Source organism: Phoca vitulina, unplaced genomic scaffold (assembly GCF_004348235.1).
Source record: "Phoca vitulina isolate PV1807 unplaced genomic scaffold, GSC_HSeal_1.0 scaffold35, whole genome shotgun sequence".
Lineage (NCBI taxonomy): Eukaryota > Metazoa > Chordata > Mammalia > Carnivora > Phocidae > Phoca > Phoca vitulina.
The window spans coordinates 10,484,401-10,505,874 of record NW_022589738.1 but is presented as its reverse complement, the minus strand read 5'-3'; the positions used below and the strand labels follow the sequence as shown (position 1 = coordinate 10,505,874).

At 37.7% G+C, this 21,474-nt stretch overlaps 1 protein-coding gene across 1 annotated transcript; it reads left to right on the top strand.

Annotated features, from left to right (window-relative positions):
* The first annotated feature begins 9,556 nt into the window (after positions 1-9,556).
* Positions 9,557-10,862, top strand: LOC116646011 (protein FAM47E-like). Its single transcript, XM_032426490.1, has one exon. It carries the CDS (start codon positions 9,585-9,587, stop codon positions 10,860-10,862), a length of 1,278 nt encoding a protein of 425 aa, XP_032282381.1. The 5' UTR covers positions 9,557-9,584.
* The last annotated feature ends 10,612 nt before the right edge of the window (positions 10,863-21,474 follow it).

The window sequence follows — 21,474 nt, the reverse complement described above, 5'->3', positions numbered from 1 at the left end:
CTTGTGCACTGTTGGTGGGAAAGTAAATTGGTATAGCCACTATGGAAAACAGTATGGAAGTTCCTCAAAATATTACAAATAGAACCACCTTATGATCCAGCAATCTCACTTTGGGATATATATCCAATAGGAATGAAATCACAGGGATATTGAGATATATTTACTCCCAAGTTTATTGCAGCTTTATTCACAATAGCCAAGATATGGAAACAAATTAAATGTCCACCCACAGATGAATAGATAAAGAAAATGTGAGATGGACACACATACACACACAGGAATATTATTCAGCCTTAAAAAAGAATATCCTGCCTTTTGTAACAATATGAATGAACCTGGAGAACATTATGCCAAGTGAAATAAGCCAGATGCAGAAAAACAAATACTGCATGATTTCACTTACATGCAGAATCTAAAATAATCAAACTCCTAGAAGTAGAGAATACTACTAGTTCTGGTTGTCAGAGGCTGGCGGGGGAGGGGAGGTGAATGGGAAGCTTATTGGTCAAGGAGTACAAAGTTTCAGTTATTTAAGACAGATTCAGGAGATCTAAAGTACAACACTGTGAATACAGTTAATAATACCATATTGTAGGGGAGCCTAGGTGGCTCAGTCGTTAAGTGTCTGCCTTCATCTCAGGTCATGATCCCAGGGTCCTGGGATCGAGTCCCTCATCAGGCTCCCTGCTCCATGGGAAGCCTGCTTCTCCCTCTCCCACTCCCCCTGCTTGCATTTCCTCTCTCGCTGTCTCTCTCTCTCTGTCAAAAAATAAATAAAATCTTTAAAAAAATACCATATTGTATATTTGCAATTTGCTAAGAGGGTAGATCTTCAATGTTGTAAACACAAGAAAAGAAGATGGTAACTATGTGAGGGGCTGGATATGTGAATTAGCTTGACTGTGATGATTGTTTTACATTATATATGTATATCGAATTATCAAGTTGTACACCTTAAATACATAAAATTTTAAATTCTCAAGTATACTTCAATAAAGCTTGGGAAATAAGAGTAATAAATTTCAAAACACTAAATAGGAAAGTAAAGACGTGTACATAAATGTTTATAGCAACATTATTCATAATAACAAAAAAGTGGAAACAACCCAAATGTTCAGTTGATTAATGAATATAGTATATCCACACAATTGATTATTTGACAATAAAAAGAAATGAAGTACCAATATATGCAATAATATGGATGAAACTTGAAAACAGTATGCTAAATGAAAGAAGCCAATCAAAAATTACCACATTTCTATGATTTCAATTATATCAAATGTCCAGAATAGGCAAATCTAAAGAGACAGAAAGTAGTTCAGTGGTTGCTTAGGGCTGATATGACTGCAGTTGTTCAAGGGTCAGTTGTATGTTGTATGACAAAGTGGGAAAATATAGAACTTTTAAAGGTATCTGAATATCAGAATTTGTCCTATTACTGGCCATAAACTTTAGTGAACTTACTAATTGTCTTTGTTTCCTCATCTGAAAATATCACTTTGTCCTTGTATTTAAGTGGAGATTGTCTGCCAGTGATTTACACTGCAGCGAACAAACAAAACAAAACAAGCAATGATCTCTAGACTTAGACTACATTCCTATTTTCTTGCTCATTTACATTTTTACTTCCTGGCTTCATACATTAGCTCCTGACACCAACCTTAGTTCACCCTGGTTGTACTGATCCAATCAATTCCATTTCATCAATTGGCAATTTTAACCTACACCACTCAATAATTACTTAGAAAAGATTTACCTCAAAGATGAAATTTGAACACACACTGGCAAAGAAATAATGGGAATTTCATTATTGGGAAAACATAGTAATTATACTTTTATTTATTTATATGTTTTAAATTTTTTTAAATTTTATTTTAAGTAGGCTCCACACCCAATGTGGGGCTTGAACTCACGACCCTGAGATTAAGAGTTACCAGCCAGGTGCCCCAGTAATTATATTTTTAATTGCAATAGTCTGAGGATCCAGCACAATGTCTGGCACAAAACGAGAACTTAACAAATGTATGGTAAACAGAAGTATAAATAACCAAATGGATTTAAACAGACATATTATCAGGCCATAATTGAGGAATGATATCTAATCTTTATTTTCTAACCTTATTTTTTTTTTAAAGATTTTATTTATTCATTTGAGATAGAGAGAGAGAGAGCATGAGCCAGGAGATAGACGGAGAGGGAGAAGTAGGCTCTGCAATGAGCAGGGAGCGCAACTCAAGGCTTGATCCCAGGACCCTGGGATCATGACCTGAGCCGAAGGCAGATGCTTAACAGACTAAACCATCCAGGCGCCCCTTATCTGTAATTTATGTATTGGAGAATTTTGATGATGACAAAAGAAAAGCTATACTAGATCAGAATTATAAAATAACAATGTGGTATGGTGAGGTGTCTGGTATTCATGTTGTGCATTTTAAAAGGGATGTATATCATAAGCATTAGGAGAAAAATTAAAATAGAATGGTATGAAATTGCAGGAAGAATGTAAGTTTCAAAAATGTAGGTATGATCCACAATTTTTAATGATTAAGATCAGTGATAAGAATGTCATAAGTATTTGATGGTTAAGAATTCTTTGGTAAATTTTGGGGTGCCTGGGTAGCTCAGTCAGTTAAGCATCTGCCTTTGGCTGAGGTCATGGTCTCAGGGTCCTGGGATGGAGCCCTGCACTGGTCTCCTTGCTCAGTAGGGAGTCTACTTCTCCCTCTGCCCCTCTTCCGTGCTCATGCTCTCTCTCTCTCAAATAAATAAAATCTTGGGGTGCCTGGGTGGCTCAGTCGTTAAGCGTCTGCCTTCGGCTCAGGTCATGATCCCAGGGTTCTGGGATCGAGCCCCGCATCAGGCTCCCAGCTCTGCGGGAAGCCTGCTTCTCCCTCTCTCATTCCCCCTGCTTGTGTTCCCTCTCTCACTGTGTCTCTCTGTCACATAAATAAATAAAATATTTAAAAAAAAAATAAAAAAATAAAAAAATAAAAAATAAATAAAATCTTAAAAAAAAAGATTCTCTCTCCCCCTCTCCCTGCTACCCCCACTACTATGAACACATGCAAATGCTCTCTCTCTAAAAAAAACAAAACAAAACACGGGGCACCTGGGTTGCTCAGTCCATTAAGTGTCTGCCTTTGGCTGAGGTCATGATCCCAGGGTCCTGGGATTGAGTCCCACATCGGGTTCCCTGCTCAGTGGGGAGTCTGCTTCTCCCTCTGCCTCTCTCTCCTCACCCCGACTCATGCTCTCTCTCACTCAAATAAATAAAATCTTTTAAAAAAAAGAATTCTTTGGTAACATTTGAGAGGGCAGCTTCCCAAATTCATGGGAGACAAAGCAAAAAAAGAAAATGATATTTTCTCTTCTAGCCAAGATAGAGAAAAAGGGTATAGATTTACCCTTTGAAACAACCAAAAAAAAAGGGGGAAAATATACGACAACAGTTTGTAAGACACTGGACATCAGGCAGTAGAGGTCAATCTCTGAGAGATGGAAAACAAATGAGGTGAGCACTATGGTCACCCCAGATTACTTAATGAATTTCTAGGCCATGGCTCAGGGAGCGGGAACCCAGGCAGAAACGAATGCTCACTCTAAATTTAGGAGATGAAGCTAAGAGATGTTGGAGAACAAAATGGGTAGATTTCTCAAGACCGGAAAGTAGAATTTCATGTAAGAGAGAACTTCAGAAACTTTAAGACCCCACCCCCATCTCAATTGTTCAACTGATTATTGATCTGCTCATGCTTGCAAGGAAGTTACTTAAGGCCAGGAAATGAATTATGCAAAAAGATTATAAGTAACAGTGCCTGGAACTTATCTTAGGCCTAGAATAGTGACTGTTCCTGCTAGCCAGACTTAAAACCTCAAGATTCACAGGCATTAGCTAGTGTACATGGAAGAGTTTTGCCTCATTAGTAGGGACTCATTTGCCATAGATTGAGCACTTCTCTCTTTCTGCCTATCAAATCTTAAAAAGGACCCAAAAAATCAGACCATTTCCAAGCAATTTAATGGCATATAGAAACAAGTGTCAAAAATATTTATATATTTACTGGGGCACCTGAGTAGCTCAGTTGGTTGAGCATCTGACTCTTGATTTTGGCTCAGGTCATGATCTCAGGGTCATGGAATTGAGCCCCACGTCAGGCTCTGTGCTCAGCATGGAGTCTGCTTGTCCCTCTCCCTCTGCTCCTATTCCCTCCCACTTGCACTCTCTCTTTCTTTCTCTCTAAAATCTTCAAAAAAATTTATATACTTACAAAACTATCCAGTACCCACCTGGGTAAAAGTCACTATTTCTGGCATCCAATAATAAATTACTAGGGTACAAGAGATAGTAACACGCTTCTCATAATTAAGAGATGAACTAATCAATCAAAACCAGCCCAGAATTGACACAAATATTAAAATTATCAGGGGGAGACATTAGAACAATTTTAATGTCTATACTCCAAATGTTCAAAGAATTAAGTAGAGACATGGAAAATCAAACTAAACCAAACTCCTAGAGATGAGAATTTCAAAGTGTGAGATGAAAATTATATTTTAAGGCATTCATGACAGATCAGATATTGCAGAAAAAAAGACTACTGTACTTTAAGATTTAGCAAGAGAAATGAACTGAAATACATCACAAAGGAAAAAAAAACATTTAAAATGAGCATAGCATCAGTGAGCTGTATGAAACTTCAGAGTAATCTAATATGTGGATAATTGGAATCTATGAAGAAGAGAAGAAAAAAAGCAGGGCGGAAAACACATCTGAAGAAATTATGCAATTTCCCCCCAAATTTGATGGAAACTATAAACCAAAATTCAGGATGTTCAACAAGCCTCAACCACAAGAAACAGAAAAAATGATACCATGACACATCATAATCAATTTGCTCAAAAACAATTATAAAGAGAACATCTTAAAAGCCGTCAAAGGGGGAAAAAAGACACATTATGTACCAACAAACAAAAACCAGAGTGACTTTATACCTCTCCTCCAAAACAATGCGAATGAGAAAACAATGGAGTCATCTTTTTTTTTTAAGATTTTATTTGTTTGAGAGACAGAGAGAGAAAGAGCATGAGCAGGGGGAGGGGGCAGGGAGAGGGAGAAGCAGGCTCCCCGCTGAACAGAGAGCCTGAATCAGGGCTCAGTCCCAGGACCCTGAGATCATGACCTGAGCCGAAATCAGACGCTTAACTGACTGAGCCATCTAGGTGCACCAGAGTCATCTTTTTTTTTTTTTTTTTTAAGATTTATTTATTTATTTGGGGGAGGGCAGAGGGAGAGAGAGAATCTCAAGCAAACTCCCTGCTGAGCGTGGAGCCTGACGCAGGGCTCAACCTCCCAATCCTGAGACCATGACCTGAGCCAAAATCAAGAGTCAGATGCTTAACCAACTGAACCACCCAGGCACTCCTGGAGCCATCTTTTTTAAAGTAATGAAAGACAAAACTATCATCCTAGAATTCTATGCACAGAGAAAAATCTTTAAAAATATCTTTAAAAAAACCAAGGCAAAATAAGAAAAAATTCAAACACAGAAGAGCAATTTCATCACCAGCAGACATACAGTACAGTCTATTTTTCTTCTTCCTGAAGGAAAATGATACAATAGATATACTGATCTACACAAAGGAGTAAATTGTAATGAAATTAATCATTAAATGGGTAAATATTTTTATATGTTAAAATCTATTTAATAGTGATGTAGTCTTTAAGCCAAAGTAATTCAAAAAGTAGTGTGGTGGTTATAAAATATATAAAAATTAATGAATGTCCACATGCTACAGGCTAACTATGTCTCCCCCAAATTTATATGTTGAAACTTAATCCTCAATATAATGGTATTTGGGCATAAGACCTTAGGGAGATGATGGGGTGCCTGGGTGGCTCAGTCGTTAAGCGTCTGCCTTCAGCTCAGGTCATGATCCCAGGGTCCTGGGATCGAGCCCCACATCAGGCTCCCTGCTCAGCGGGAAGCCTGCTTCTCCCTCTCCCACTCCCCCTGCTTGTGTTCCCTCTCTCGCTGTCTCTCTCTCTGTCAAATAAACAAATAAAATCTAAAAAAAAACAAACAAAAAAAAGACCTTAGGGAGGTGATTAAGTCATGAAGGTGGAGCCTTATAAAAGAGGCCCTAGGAGACTCTTCACCCCGGCTGCCATGTGAGGACACAGGAAAGGATGGCTGTCTATGAACCAAGAAGTTCATTCTCACTAGATACCGAATATGCCTGCACCCCAGACTTGGACTTCCCAGCCTCCAGAACCGTGAGAAATAGATTTCTGTTGTTGATAAACCACCCAGTGTAGGATGTTCTGTTACAGCAACCGAAAGGACTTGAAGAAATTGGTACCAAGAATAGGGTGCTGCTGTAACAAATCCTAAAAATGTGGAAGTGACTTTGGAATTGAGAAATAATAGAGGCTGGAAGGGTTTTGAGGGGTATGCTGGAAAAAGCATTGTAGGTCGCCATGAACAGACCATTAAGGGTGATACAACAATAGATCAAAGTTAGGAGAAGAAACCAATCAAAAAGAAAACAGAAAAAATATTGGGAAAAGTTAATGAAATTAAAAGCTGTTTACTTAAGGAGATCAATAAGACATGTTAATCTGTAGCCAGTATGATTAGGAAAAAAAAGGAAAAAGGAAGAAAATACAAATTACGAAAATCAACAATGGAAGAAGTGACATTACCACAGATTCCATAGATATCTAAAGGACAATACGGGAATAGTATGGATAGTTTATGGCAGTAATTTTGGCCATATAAATAAAACAAACATATTATTTGAAATATACAAACTAACCAAATTCATTAAGAAAAATTAGATAACCGAAACATCCCCATAGCTATTAAAGAAATTGAATTTGCAGTTTAAAAAAAAAAACAAAAACCTTCCCATAAAGAAAAATTCAAGCTTAGATGGCTTCATTGGTGACTTCTACAAAATATTTAAGGAAGACACAACGCCAATCCTACAGTTATAGAAAATGAAGAAGATGGGATACTTCCCAAATTATTCTATGATGCCAGCATTACCCTGGTACCAAAGCTAAACAAAGTCATTAAAGGGAAAGAAACATCAGATACCCCCCATAAACAGAGATGCAAATATGTTTAGAATAGTTTAGCAAACCTAATCTAAAAATTTATACAAAGGATAATATATTATGACCAGGTGGGGTTTATCTCAGGAATTCAAAGTATTTTTGCCATGCAGAAATCAATGTTATTTGTTATTTTAGCAAACTTTACTTTAAAAAGTAAAAGCTGTGTGAATATCTCAATAGGTGCAAAAAAGGCATTTGACCAATCCATGTATCTGAAACAAAGCATTTGTCACAAGGCCTCAGAACATTAGGAATAAAAGGAAACTTAAATTGAAAAATGGTATTTACAAAAACCCTAAAGCTAGCATCACATTTAATGGCTTCCCCTCTAATATCAGAAATAACACAAAAATTACTGCTTTTATCACTTTTATTCAACAAAAGTAGGTTCCAGCCAGTGCAATAAGGCCAGGGATAAAAGTTTTTCTGATTGGAAAGGAAGAAGTGAAACTGTCTTTATTAAGAGATGACATGACTATCAATGTAGAAAAATCAACAGATTTTGCAAAAAAAGCTACTAGAATTGATGTTAGTTTATAAAGGTTGCATAATACAAGATCAGTACACAAAAATAAATTATATTTCTATATATCAACAATGAGTATGCTGACTAAAAATTACAGTACTACTTACAATAGTATCAAAACATAAAATACTAAGGAAAACCTAGAGAAAAAAAGATGTGAAAGAACTATGCACTGACAACTACAAAATATTCATGAAATAACACATACGTAAATGGAGAGATGGTCAGGAAATTCAAAATTGTTAAGATGTTAAAATTGATTTATTTATTCCACCAAATTCTAATCAGGCATTTTTATAGACATTGACAAACTGATTCTAAAATTCCTATAGAAATTCAAAGGACCTAGAAGAGTCAAAACAACTTCTAAAAGAAGAAAGAACATGAAGGACTAATACAACCTAATTTTAAGATTTACAAAATACAAAGTAATCAGCACAGGGTGGAAATGGTGTAAATACATAGAAAGCAATGAAAGAGAAAACTGTTCAGAAATGTGGACAACTTACACCTACCAAATTATAAAGGTAACTCAGTAGAGAAAAGCTTCTCTTAAAAAAAAAAAAGATTCTGGAACTACGGGATATCCACAGGTAAGAAATAAAAATTAAAAAAATAACCTTACAAGGCACCTGACTGGCTCAGTCAGAAGAGTGTGAGACTTGATTGCGGGGTCATGAGTTCAAACCCCAAGTTCAGTGTAGAGATTACTTAAATAAATAAAAACTTTTAAAAGAATAAATAAAAACTTTGATCCGTATCTTGCATCATCCAAAAAAATTAAATTTAAATAGAGGACAGATCTAAATGTAAAACCTAAGATTATAAAACTTAGCACAATGAAAAACACCTTTATGACATTTCCATAGGGAAAGGTTTCTTAGATACAACACAAAAAGAACAATCCATAAAAAAATAAACTGATACACTGCACTTCATGAAATGTAAAAACTCTGCTCTTTGAAAAACACTGTTAAGACAATGAAAACGTAAGCCATAGATGGAGAGAAAAGATTGAGAGAAAAATTTACAAATCATATATTTGATAAAGGACTTACATTCAGAAAGCACAAAGAACTCAAAACCCAATGATATAAGGCAATACAATTTTATTTTATTTTATTTTAAAGATTTTATTTATTTGAGAGAGAGTGAGAGAGAGCAAGTGTACAGAGGGAGTGGGGGAGAGAGGAGCTGACTCCCCGCCAAGCAGGGAGCCTGAGATCACAACCCTAGCTGAAGGCAGACGCCCAAACAACTGAGCCACCCCGGTGCCCCAAGACAATACAATTTTAAAATGTATAAAAAATTTGAACAGATACTCACCACAGAAGAGATAAATGGCAAATAAGCACACGAACAGATAGTCATTAGGGAAATGCAGATTAAAAGCACAGTGAGATACTACTACACACCTATCAGAATAGCCAAAATTAAAATGACTATACCAAGTGTTGGGGAGTATGTGGAGGAAGTGCAATTCTCATACACTACTAGAAGAAATATTACATAGTACAACCACTTTCAGAAAGTTTGGTGGTTTCCTAAAATGTTAAATAAACACCTATCATATGCTTCTGCCATTCCTCTCTTTGCTAAAATTTAACCAAAAGAAATGAAAGTACGTATGTATACAAAGACATGAACACAAATATTTGTGGCAGCTTTATTTGTAATAGCCTCAAATTGGAATCAACCCAAATGTCTGTTAAAAGACGAATGGATAAATAAGCTGTGGGGTATGCCCATATAATGGAATAGTATCCTGCAACAAAAAGGAATGAACCTTCACTGCCCATTCCAGGAGAAAGCTGGCTGCATAGGGCACCTGCGTTGACCCACCTCTGGGAAGAATCTGGCTGCGCCTGGCTACGCGGTCTCCTAGCAACCGAAAAACAAACCACTGAAGCTGGTGGTCGCCCGGGGACCAGAGGTACCATGGTGGACAAGAAGTGGCTGTTAAGTCCTGGGCCACTGGAACCAATGCCCCTGGGCATGAACTGCAAGCCCTGGTACAAAGACAGGTTACCTTCCAAGTGTTTCGCAAAGCACAAGAACAAGCTTCTGAAGTTCCCCACCACCCTGGACAGCCGGCGGTGGATATTTGTGAAAGAGGGGCTGGACGACTTCAGGAGGGGATGTCCACCTTGTGAAGATCTGATCACACGCAGCCCTAAGGAAGGCTTTCTTCCCATGATTGCTCACAGAGTTCCCAAACCTGCCCTCACAAAGAATCAGAAAAAGCTGACCCACGAAGCAGACCTGTTCTCCACACTGTCGCCAGCCCAGCTGGCACGGAAGGCATTCGTAGAGGATATCGAAGACCACCTGACCGAGCATCCCTTGGCTCTCTACCCAAGTCTGGAGAAAGATCTACCTCCAGATCTCTTATTAAAGGTGCTGGAAGTGCTCGATCCTGACAAGAAGCTGAAGGACACATGGACTTATTGTCAGAACACTGAGAAAAGAACGAAGCCCCCCACAAAGCTTAGTGAGAAACGTCCTGCCAAAGTCAACCCGGAACTTCCCAAGAAGACTCCTGGGTCACATCCAGACAAGTTGCCTCATGAAGAAAGGAGGTCAAGCACAAAGGATTTGCTCAAAAATCCTGCCCTTCATAGAAAAGTACCGAGAGGAGTCCGGAAATTCTGCAAATGGATTGCTACTTTTGGAGACTTGGGCATTGATGAAGAATTCATCATGAAACAGTTTGACATTGGCTTTGAATGCAAACCAACCTATGACAGGAGCCACACGAAGAAAGTAAACCATGTTCCTTTGGACCTAAAGTACAGAATGGGGCTAGATAAAATGGATGATATAAAATTCTCCATACACTGGGAAAATTGGGAGAGGAAACTCAAGACACCACAGAATCCTTACAAACCCAACTGGGTGAAGATGAGGTATGGAGCATGGTACCTGAAGCCCAAGTTGTGGAAAAATCTAATAAATGATGAACCTTTGATTGATCCCAAGGTCTTACATGAAGCTCAAGGTGGGAGATATGGAAAGAATTTTCCTGAACAGGATATTCTTGAAGATCTTTATGGAACAATTGCTTTTAAAGATTTTATTCTAAACAAGGGCTATAGGATGCCAGGCTTCCTTGAGAAGTTATTCACCAGGAAGGGGTGGAAATATGATTCTGTTAGGACTCCTATACACAAAGTAAAAATAAACTCAAGTGTAGAAAATGCACATGAAGGTGTTTAAACAGTTTTCTACTTACTTGATATCTCTCTCATTTTAACATCAAGTAGAATTCATGATGAGTATCCCACTGTGTATGTGCAACTTTGATTCCACAACATCTGTCAATTTAATACCTAATGCTTATAAACATTCCTTTGTGACCTTCTGCTTGGGCTCATAAATGTTTTATTAGCTATGAAATCAATATTCATATATACTCTTCTTACAATTTTATAGCATGGTGAATAGTAGATGATTATATCAATTATTTGTAAAAATAAAACTATAAATAAAAGAATTACTTAAAAATAATCTAGTTATGTCAGCTACAGTATGAAAGGAATCCCAAAATAAATGTGCCAAGCAAGAGACTTGTGTCTCTTTTATTTTACTTACTTATTAATTTATTATATATTTATTTATATATATTTATTATATACTAATTATTTATTTTATTTTAAAACTGTAATGAAATAATTATGACAATTATTTTGTTAAGCAAAACTTAAAATTCATAGCCAAAATAATGTTAGCTTCATTTAATAATAAAATTGTTATCTCCCATCAGGATTGCATGAAGCCCCAAAACAAGATTGAAAACTATTCATCAAAATTAGAGGTGAAACTTTAGTTACGCTGTTTTATCGTATCTCCCAACTGGATATATTTAAAAAATTTCAACATATTCATAAAAATTCACCATGAGTGTTTCTGTATCATATAACACAGGTGCAGAATAGCAGGGAGCTTCAGGTCCATGGCTAACCTAGTGTAGACAGTAGGTATGTGTGAACAAAACTACACAGCAACATCAAATATCCTCACGTATTCAAGTGAAATTAATCTTTACATTTCATGAATAGCAATTTAAAATCCACTCAAATTTAAAATAAGAAATCAAACAACTTTTTTATATTTCTAAAATACCAGGTAAAACTGTATGGGACAAGTAAATTTGTATCTAGAAAAATCTGTAGCACAGATCTAAAGCACACTTCTATTTCTAGTAATGAAGGAATCTAACTGTATGTGGAAGTATATGTATATATTCCATCCTTGTAAGAAGGGAACACAAGCCCTCAGGTTGTATCATCCACTAATATCCTTACTGCAATCAACTATCCCCTTTCATTTCCTCTTTTTCATTAAGGTTTGTTAGTGTCTAAATTACTGTTGCTCTCTGTGACTATTCTCATTAACATTCTTGACGATTTAAATATTCAAAAAGACTATCCATTCAAATCCTGGCATTAGCTCTTTTTTTTGTAGTAAAGAAAATTACTTTCTTTACTTGGGTACAAATATACACACACATGCTTATACATTAGCTTCAAACATATAGGTGATCTTAGCCTTTATGATGTTTAAGTAACAGTAAGACATGTATGCTCCTGAATCCTAGAGATTATAGATGTGTGTATTTTTTTAATTGAGGTATAACTTACACACAATACTATATTAGTTTTAGGTATACAATATACTGACTTGACATTTGTCTACATTGCAAAATGGTCATGATAATAAGTCTAGTTATCATCAGATAATGTTATTGACTATACACCCCATGTTGCACGTTAATTTCTACGACTTATTTATTTTATACCTAGAAGTTGGTACATCTTAATGTCCTTCACCCATTTCACATCCTCCCCCCAACTCCCATTACCTCTGGCAATCATCAATCTGTTCTGCATATCTATGACTCTGAGTTTTATTTTCTTTGTTTTGTTTTTTAGATTCCACATGTAAGTGAAATCATATGGTATTTGTCTTTTTCAGTCTGACTTATTTCACTTAGCATAATACACTCAAGTTCCACCCATGTTGCAAATGGCAAGATATCATTCTTTTTTATGGCTGAGCAGTATTTCATTGTACATATATACTGCATCTTCTTTATCCATTCATCCAATGATGGGCACTTCAGTTGTTTCCATATCTTGGCTGTTGTAAATAATGCTGCAATGAACATAGGGGTGCATACACCTTTTCAAATTAGTGGTTTCATTTCCTTGAGATAGATACCTGATACCCAGTAGTGGAATTGCTGGATCATATGGTAGCTCTATTTTTAATATTTTGAGGAACCACCACACTGTTTTCCATAGTGGCTGCGCCAAATTATGTTTCCATCAACAGTGCATGAGGGCTCCCTTTTCCCCACATCCTTGCCAACACTTGCTATTTCTTGTCTTTTTGATAATAATCATTCTGAAAAGTGTCAGGTGACATCTCATTGTGGTATTGATTTGCATTTCCTGGTGATTAGTGATGTTGAGCATATTTTCATGTGTCTGTTGGCCATCTGTATGTCTTCTCTGGATTAATGTCTATTCAGATCCTTTGCCCATTTTCATTCAGATTTTTTTCTTTTTTTTTTTTTTTGCCATTGAGTTGTATGAGTTCCTTATACATTTTGAATATTAACCCCTTATCAGATATGTGATTTGCAAATATCTTCTCCCATTCAGTAGGTTTTCTTCACTGCACAAAAGCTTTTTAGTTCAATGTAGTCCCATTTGTTTATTTTTGCTTTTGTCTCTCTAGCCTTTGGGGTCAGATACACACACCCCCCCCCCCCCCCAATGTCACTAAGACTGATGTCAAGGAGCTTCCCAACTATGTTTTCTTCCAAAACTTTTGTGGTTTCAGGTCTTAGGTATTAATTTCAATCCTTTAAATCATTTTGAGTTGATTTTTGTGTATGGTATAAGACAGTGGTTCAGTTTCATTTTTTTACATGTAGCTGTCCAGTTTTCCCAACACTATTTATTGAAGAGATTAATTTTCCCCATTGAATATTCTTGCCTCTTTGTTGTAAATTAACTGATCATATACGTGTGAGTTTAGTTCTGGGCTCTTTATTCTGTTCCATTGATCTGTGTGTGTGTTTTTGTGCCAGCACCACACTGTTTTGATTACTACAGCTTTGTAGTATAGTTTGAAATCCAGGATTGTGATACCTCCAGCTTTGTTCTTCTTTCTCAAGATTGTTTTGGCTATTCAGGGTATTTTGAGTTCCATAGAGATTTTAGAATGACTTTTCTAGCTCTGTGAAAAATGTCATGGGAATACTGATAGGGGTTGCACTGAGTATGTAGATTGCTTTGGGTAGTATGAGTATTTTGATAGTATTAATTCTTTCACTCCATGAGTATGGAATATATTTCCATTTATTTATGTCATCTTCAATTTTTTTCATCAATGTCTTATAGTTTTCAGTGTACAGATATTTTGCCTCCTTGGTTAAATTTATACCTAGGTATTTTATTCTTTTTGATGCAACTGTAAATGGGACTGTTGTCTCGATTTCTCTTTCTGACAGTTTGTTATTAGTGTATATAGAAATGCAGACTTCTGTACATTAATTTTGTATCCTGCAACTTTACTGAATTCATTTATTAGTTCTAACAATTTTTTTGTGGAGTATTTAGGGTTTTATATATATAGTATCATGTCATCTGCAAACAGTAACAGTTTTACTTCTTTCTTTCCAAGTTGTATGATTTTTATTTCTTTTTCTTGCCTAATTGCTGCACCTTACTGTCAAAATCTTTATTGGGGTAGGGCCACAGCCCAAGCTCTGAGGTCTGAAGGGGCCATTGGCTGGGCTTCACAATCAAGTGGGTCTGACAGCTGGTCTTCATGGCCAGGTGGGATCACTGGCAAAGCTCTGCAAATGCCTCTGATCAAGTAGGGTTCTTCAGTGACCCTGTGAAACCTTGGAACCTACCCTATATACCGTCCTGGCTGCAGAGCCCGGCATACAGCCCTGCTCAGTGGCTGAGCACAACCTGCAGCCTTGCCCAGGCAGGGAGCCTATTCAGTAGTATTCTTCCCCTTTATTGCTAGCTGATCCCAGGTGGTCTAGCCCTCCCAATTTTCCTGGTGTTCCCTACAAGACAAGATAAAAGTGGACCTCTCAGGAAGCTTTCCATAAAGTTGGGAAACCTGGATGTTCATATTGGGTCCTTTTTTCCCCACTGAAGAACCCTCTTGGTGTGACTCGGTGCTGGCATGGGGGTGGGGCTCTGTGGTCAAAGTGAAACTGTTCTTCTTACATATCTAATGTGGTTTTCTCAGTTTTAGTGGTTCAAGGGTTAGGGTACTTCAGCAGCTTTGGTTTTCTTTTTCAACAATCCCTTGGAGATTCAGGGTCTTTTCTGGTTCCATGCAAATTTTAGGATTGTTTATTCCAGCTCTGTGAAAAATGTCGATGGTATTTTGATAGGGATTGCATTGAAAGTGTAGATTGCTCTGGGCAGCATAGACATTTTCACAATGTTTATTCTTCCAATCCATGACCATGGAATGTTTTTCCATCTCTTTCTGTCTTCCTCAATTTTTTTCATAAGTGTTCTGTAGTGCCTAAAGTATAGGTCCTTTACTTCTTTGGTTAGGTTTATTCCTAGGTATCTTGTGGTTTTGGGTGCTACTGTAATGGAATCGATTCCTTAATTTCTCTTTCAGTCACATTGTTAGTGTATAGAAATGCAACTGATTTCTGTGCATTGATTCTGTATCCTGCCACGTTGCTGAATTGCTGTATGAGTTCTAGTAATTTGAGGGTGGAGTCTTTTGGGTTTTCCCATAAAATATCATGTCATCTGTGAAGAGAGGGAGTTTGACTTCTTCTTTGCCAATTTGAATGCCTTTTATTTCTTTTTGTTGTCTGATTGATGAGGCTAGAACTTCCAGTACTATGTTGAACAAAAATGGTGAGAGTGGGCATCCCCATTGTGTTCCTGACCTTAAGGGAAAAGCTCTGTTTTTCCCCATTGAGAATGATATTCTCTGTGGGCTTTTCATAGATGGCTTTTATGATATTGAGCTATGTTCCCTCTATCCCTATACTTTGAAGAGTTTAAATCAGGAAAGGATGCTGTATTTTGTCAAATGCTTTTTCCGCATCAATTGAAAGGATCATATGGTTCTTGTCTCTTCTTTTGTTAATGTGATCCATCACGTTGATTGATTTGCGAATGTTGAACCACCCTTGTATCCCAGGAATAAGTCCCACCTGGCCGTGGTGAATAATCCCTTTAATGTACTGTTGGATCCTATTGGCTAGGATCTTGTTGAGTATTTTGGCATCCATGTTTCATCAGGGATATTGGTCTGTAATCTCCTTTTTGATGGGATCTTTGCCTGGTTTTGGGATCAGGGTAATGCTGGCCTCACAGAATGAGTTTGCAAGTTTTCCTTCCATTTCTATTTTTTGAAACAGCTTCAGTAGAATAGGTATTTCTTCTTTAAATGTTTGGTAGAATTCCCCTGGGAATCCATCTGGCCCTGGACTCTTGTTTTTTTGGGAGGTTTTTGATTACTGCTTCAATTTCTTTGCTGGTTATTGGTCTGTTCAGATTGTCCATTTCTTCCTGTTTCAGTCTTGGTAGTTTATAAGTTTCCAGGAATGCATCCATTTCTTCCAGATGGCCTAGTTTGTTGGCATATAGCTGCTGGTAATAAGTTCGAATAATTGTCTCTATTTCCTTGGTATTAACTGCAATTTCTCTCCTTTCATTATTTTATTAATTTGGGTCCTTTCTCTTTTCTTTTGGATAAGTCTGGCCAGAGGTTTATTGATCTTATTCTTTCAAAGAACCAGCTTCTAGTTTTGTTGATCTGTTCTACTGTTCTAGTTTCTATTTTGTTGATTTCTGCTCTAATCTTTATCATTTCTCTTCTCCTGTTTGGTTTAGGCTTTATTTGCTGTTCTTTCTCCAGATCTTTTAGGTGTAAGGTTAGCTTGTGCATTTGGGATTTTTCTAATTTTTTGAGAGAGGCTTGGATGGCTATGTACTTCCCTCTAAGGACTGCCTTTGCAGTAGCCCATAGGTTTTGAAATGATGTGTTTTCATTTTCATTGGTTTGCATGAGTTGTTTAAGTTCTTCTTTAATTTCCTGGTTGACCCATTCATTCTTTAGCCGGATGTTCTCTAACCTCCAAGTGTTTGAGTTCCTTATAAATTTTTTCTTGTGGCTGAGTTCCAGTTTCACAGCTTTGTGATCTGAAAATATGCAAGGAATATCTCAGTCTTTTGGTATCAGTTGAGACCTTATTTGTGACCCAGTATGTGATCTATTCTGGAGAAAGTTCTGTGTGCACTTGTCCTGTTTTAGGATGGAATGTTCTGTATATAGCTATGAAGTCTATCTGATCCAATGTGTCATTCAAATCTCGTTTCTTTGTTGATCTTCTGCTTAGATGATCTGTCCATTGCTGTAAGTGGAGTGTTGAAGTTTCCTACTATTAATGTATTATTATCAATATGTTTCTTTATTTTGGTTATTAGTTGGTTTATGTAATTGGCTGCTCCCATATTGGGGGCATAGATATTTACAACTGTTAGATTTTCTTGTTGGATAGACCCTTTAAGTATGATATAGTGTCCCTCTACATCTCTTACTACAGTCTTTGGTTTAAAATTTATTTTGTCTGATATGGGGATTGCTACCCCAGCTTTCTTTTGAGGTCTGTTGGCCTGGGAAATGGTTCTCTATCCCCTCACTTTCAATCTGGAAGTGTCTTTAGGTTCAAAAATGAGTCTCTTGTAGACAGCATATGAATGGGTCCTGCTTTTTTATCCAATCTGAAACCCTGTGTCTTTTGATGGGAGCATTCAGCCCATTTACATTGAGAGTAACTATTGAAAGATATGAATTTGGTGCCATTGTATTGCCTGTAAAGTTCCTGTTTCTGTAGACTGTCTCTGCTAATTTCTGGTCTATATTACCCTTGGGGTCTCTCTTCACTTACAGAATCCCCCTTAATATTTCTTGCAGGACTGGCTTGGTGGTCACATATTCTTTCAGTTTCTGCCTGTCCTGGAAGCTCTTTATCTCTCCGTCCATTCTGAATGATAGCCTTGCTGGATAAAGTATTCTTGGCTGCATGTTCTTCTCATTTAGTACCCTGAATATGTCTTGCCAGCCCTTTCTAGCTTGCCAGGTCTCTGTGGATAGGTCTGATGTTATTCTGATGTTCCTCCCTCCATATGTAAGGAACCTCCTCTCCCTAGCTATTCTCAGGATAGTTTCTTTGGTTATAAGATTTGAAAGTTTCACTATTATATGTCGGGATGTTGAACTATTTTTATTGATTTTAGGGGTCCTCTCTGCCTCTTGGACATGAATGCTTGTTTCCTTCCCCAGATTAGGGAAGTTCTCAGCTATGATTTGCTCAAATATACCTTCTAGTCCTCTCTCCCCACCCCTTCAGGGATCACAATAATTCTGACATTGGAACGTTTCATGACATCATTAATCTCTCTAAGTCTATTTTCATGGGCTACTAGCTGCCTATCTCTGTTTTCCTCAACTTCCATCCTTTCCATCAGCTTATCTTCTAGATCACTGATTCTCTCTTCTGCCTCATTTACCCTGGCTGTTAGAGTATCCAGTTTAGACTGCATCTCATTCATAGCATTTTTAAGTTCGGCCTGATTATATCCCATTTCTGCCCTTGTCACTAATGCTTTTTTCAAGCCTATCTATTGACTTTATGATTGCCATCCTGAATTCTACCTCTGACATCTTGCTTGTATCCATACCCATTAGTTCTGTGGCAGAGGACATTGTCTCAGGTTCTTTTCTTTGTTGAGAGTTCTTCCTTCTAGTCATTCTGTTGAAGGATGGTTGAGCAAATGAACAGAGCCCAAAATATCAACCATGACCTAAGTAAAATGCACCCTAGAAAAAATCCGAAGCAGCCAGAGGCTACCACAGATAAACAAACAAAGCCAAGATGATCCAAAACAATAAAAAAAGGGGGGGAGAGATTATAATCTCTCAGGGTGGACAAAGCAGGGTGATCTGCCTGTTCCTGACTGATTTTTGATCTGTGTGTTAGAAGACACTATATCCCCAAATTGCAAGGAAATCAGAACGTATATATATATATATATATATATATATATATATATATATATATCTCAAGATAAAATTGAATAGAGTGAAAAAGAAGTTAAAAAGCAACTTAAAAACATAAGTTGGGAAATAAAACTCTATTTGAAATGGGAACAGGGTAAGAAAAAGAAAAAAAAAGAAAATAATCAAAAAAGAAATGTACAATTTTAGCCTGAAGTATAAACGAGTCATGAGGGAACACCTGGAGCTCCCTATATTATTTTCCCCTGGTGCTGGAGTTCTACAGTCCTGTGGGAAATAAGCTTATCATTCACCTGTTCTTCCAGTCTGTCTTCTGAGGGAGGGGTCTGCTGCTCGGCTTCTCAGGAATCTTTGCCTAGGTGGAGTTGCCCAGCCCCCCCTTGTCAGGGAGATGGGCTTAATGTGAGCTGGTCGTCTGTGTGGATTTTGTTCCCTGGTGGCTTTCTGCTTCTCTTTAGAGGATCAGAGCAAATATGGCTGTGCAGGAATCTCTGGCCCAGAGCCGCAAGCTCACGGTTCCCTTTCTTCAATAACCCTCCAGGTCAAATCATCTCTACTTCTGTGCGAACCAAACACTACAGACTCGCACTATTCATGCCCACTGAAACTCTCCCGGGGGAGTTCCAGGGATCCACAAGCATCTCTGTGCTTTGTGACTTTGTAATTGCAAGCAGCCATGGGCTTGCACATGCACCCTCTTCCGCAGCTCCCAGGTCATGGCTGGGCGCTGCCCCAGTGTCCTTTCGTGGGCCACACCATTCTGAGAGCTGTTGCCCTGTCGTGGGTGCAAGCTGTTTTATATCTCCCCTGGGATGTTAAACAGCCTGCACCTTCTAGTCCTTTTGAGGGTGGTCAGGCAGAGAGCGGTCTCCCTACTGGCCCAGCTCATGGTTTATGGTGACTGGAGCTGAGAGTCCCTTCTGGGCTCGCAGACCATAACCAGTCTCCCTGCTCCAATGCCTGGGCACTCTATCGGTTCAGGCTCCCCCGTACTTTCTGAGCATTGTGGAATCCTGAGACCACAATGATCCACCTAGAATTCACCCCCTGTGCCCTTTTCAGAAAGGGATGTCTCTCACTGGAGCAGATTTCTAAGGGTCCCGATTTTTTGCTCTGGTGTTATATCACTTTCCGGTGGCCGGCTTATGGAGGCTCCCTCCCTCCTCCATTTATCTTCCAATATTTCCCCCGAAGATTCAATGTTCTGCACCTCCTACCTTGCAAAAAGTAGTCATTTTTCTGCTTGTAGAAATTCAGATAAATCTTCTTACATCTCAGGTTGAATTCGTGTGTATTCAGAATGGTTTGATAGATGTCCAGCTAAATTCGAGGGATCAGATGAAACAAGGTCCCCTACTCTACTGCCATCTTGCCCCCCTCTCAAGGTCTAAATTTTAGCTAACACTGACATTAACTAGCAAGGCCTAATATGCACGTACAAATGTATGCAGTCAATACACACATACACACCATGGTTTTCTAAGATGTTACTTACCATCACAAAATACAAATGGAATTATTGTTTTATAAAAATAGTTCTAATACTGTATTATTACATGTTTTCTCTTGTTCATTTGACCTAACAACACTCCTTTGCAAGAAGACAGTCAGAGATGCTCTACATCATTCATCTATGAAACAGTTTTATAAAACCAAGTGTCCTATACAGAGACTCACTCTGATGGACTGGTTTAATTTAGAATGTAATCTAACCAAATATATTTAACAGGATGGCTAGGACCATGGTTTATAAAACAGTGTCTCTAGGAGAAAAGAAAGTGGACTTTTGGTTCTGCAAAGAGTCTTATTATTCCTATTTCCATTTCCCCCTCCTACATTTGTAACAACTGAATAAACTGAATGTTTTTTCATCTTGTAGCTGTAACCTCTGTAGACAAAATGATTAACTGAAATACTCTGATATGATCAATATATTTACCAATCTGTAATGATATAGGAATTGATTTTCATAATTTGGAGAATAGTGAGTCTTGATAAATTTATAAACTTTTTTTTTCCTAAAAATTAGGAATTGCTAATGTGAAAAAAAAGAATTAAGGGGAAAGGGCCACATTGGGAAAACTGCATTTCTCTGCAGTGTAATTGAGGAATACATTTGATTAAGGACCAAATTAATGATTTAGGAGGGAATAAAAGCATTGATAATTGACAGAGACATGGTAAAATAGGGGAGGAAGCATTATCAGTACATTATTTTGGATATGGAACTGATACTTCCAGTTATCATTAATGTTTTTAGTCTTTGGTGGTTTGTTAGGATCTAAGGAATGCTAAGGAATGTATGAATAGCAGCAGGTAAAAGAAAATAATATTCCCTGCCACCAGAAGCTGCTCTCGGCCCAGCTTTCCCCTTCTACTCCAGGCCAAGGACTTTACCACACACAGAGTCAAAGTGATAGCCCTCAGGAATTCTTTTCAGCAGATTTCTCCCCGTCAATTTCCAGTTTCAACAGACTCATCCCTTTCAAGAGGGCTGTCTTTGGCCTTATCTTCCTTCCCAATCCACCAGTTACTCCACAGCACATCTTTAATTCATGTCCTGAAAAGTAATGCTGGTTTTGTCTTTGCACTCAACCCCTCTTCTAACACACACACACACACACACACACACACACACACACACACGTGCTGTATAAATTTATATCACTTCCAACGGTTTCGAAGAATCAGCGCTTTTCTGGCAGGAGAAAATCAAGGGGTAACATTACTAATAGAAAATCAA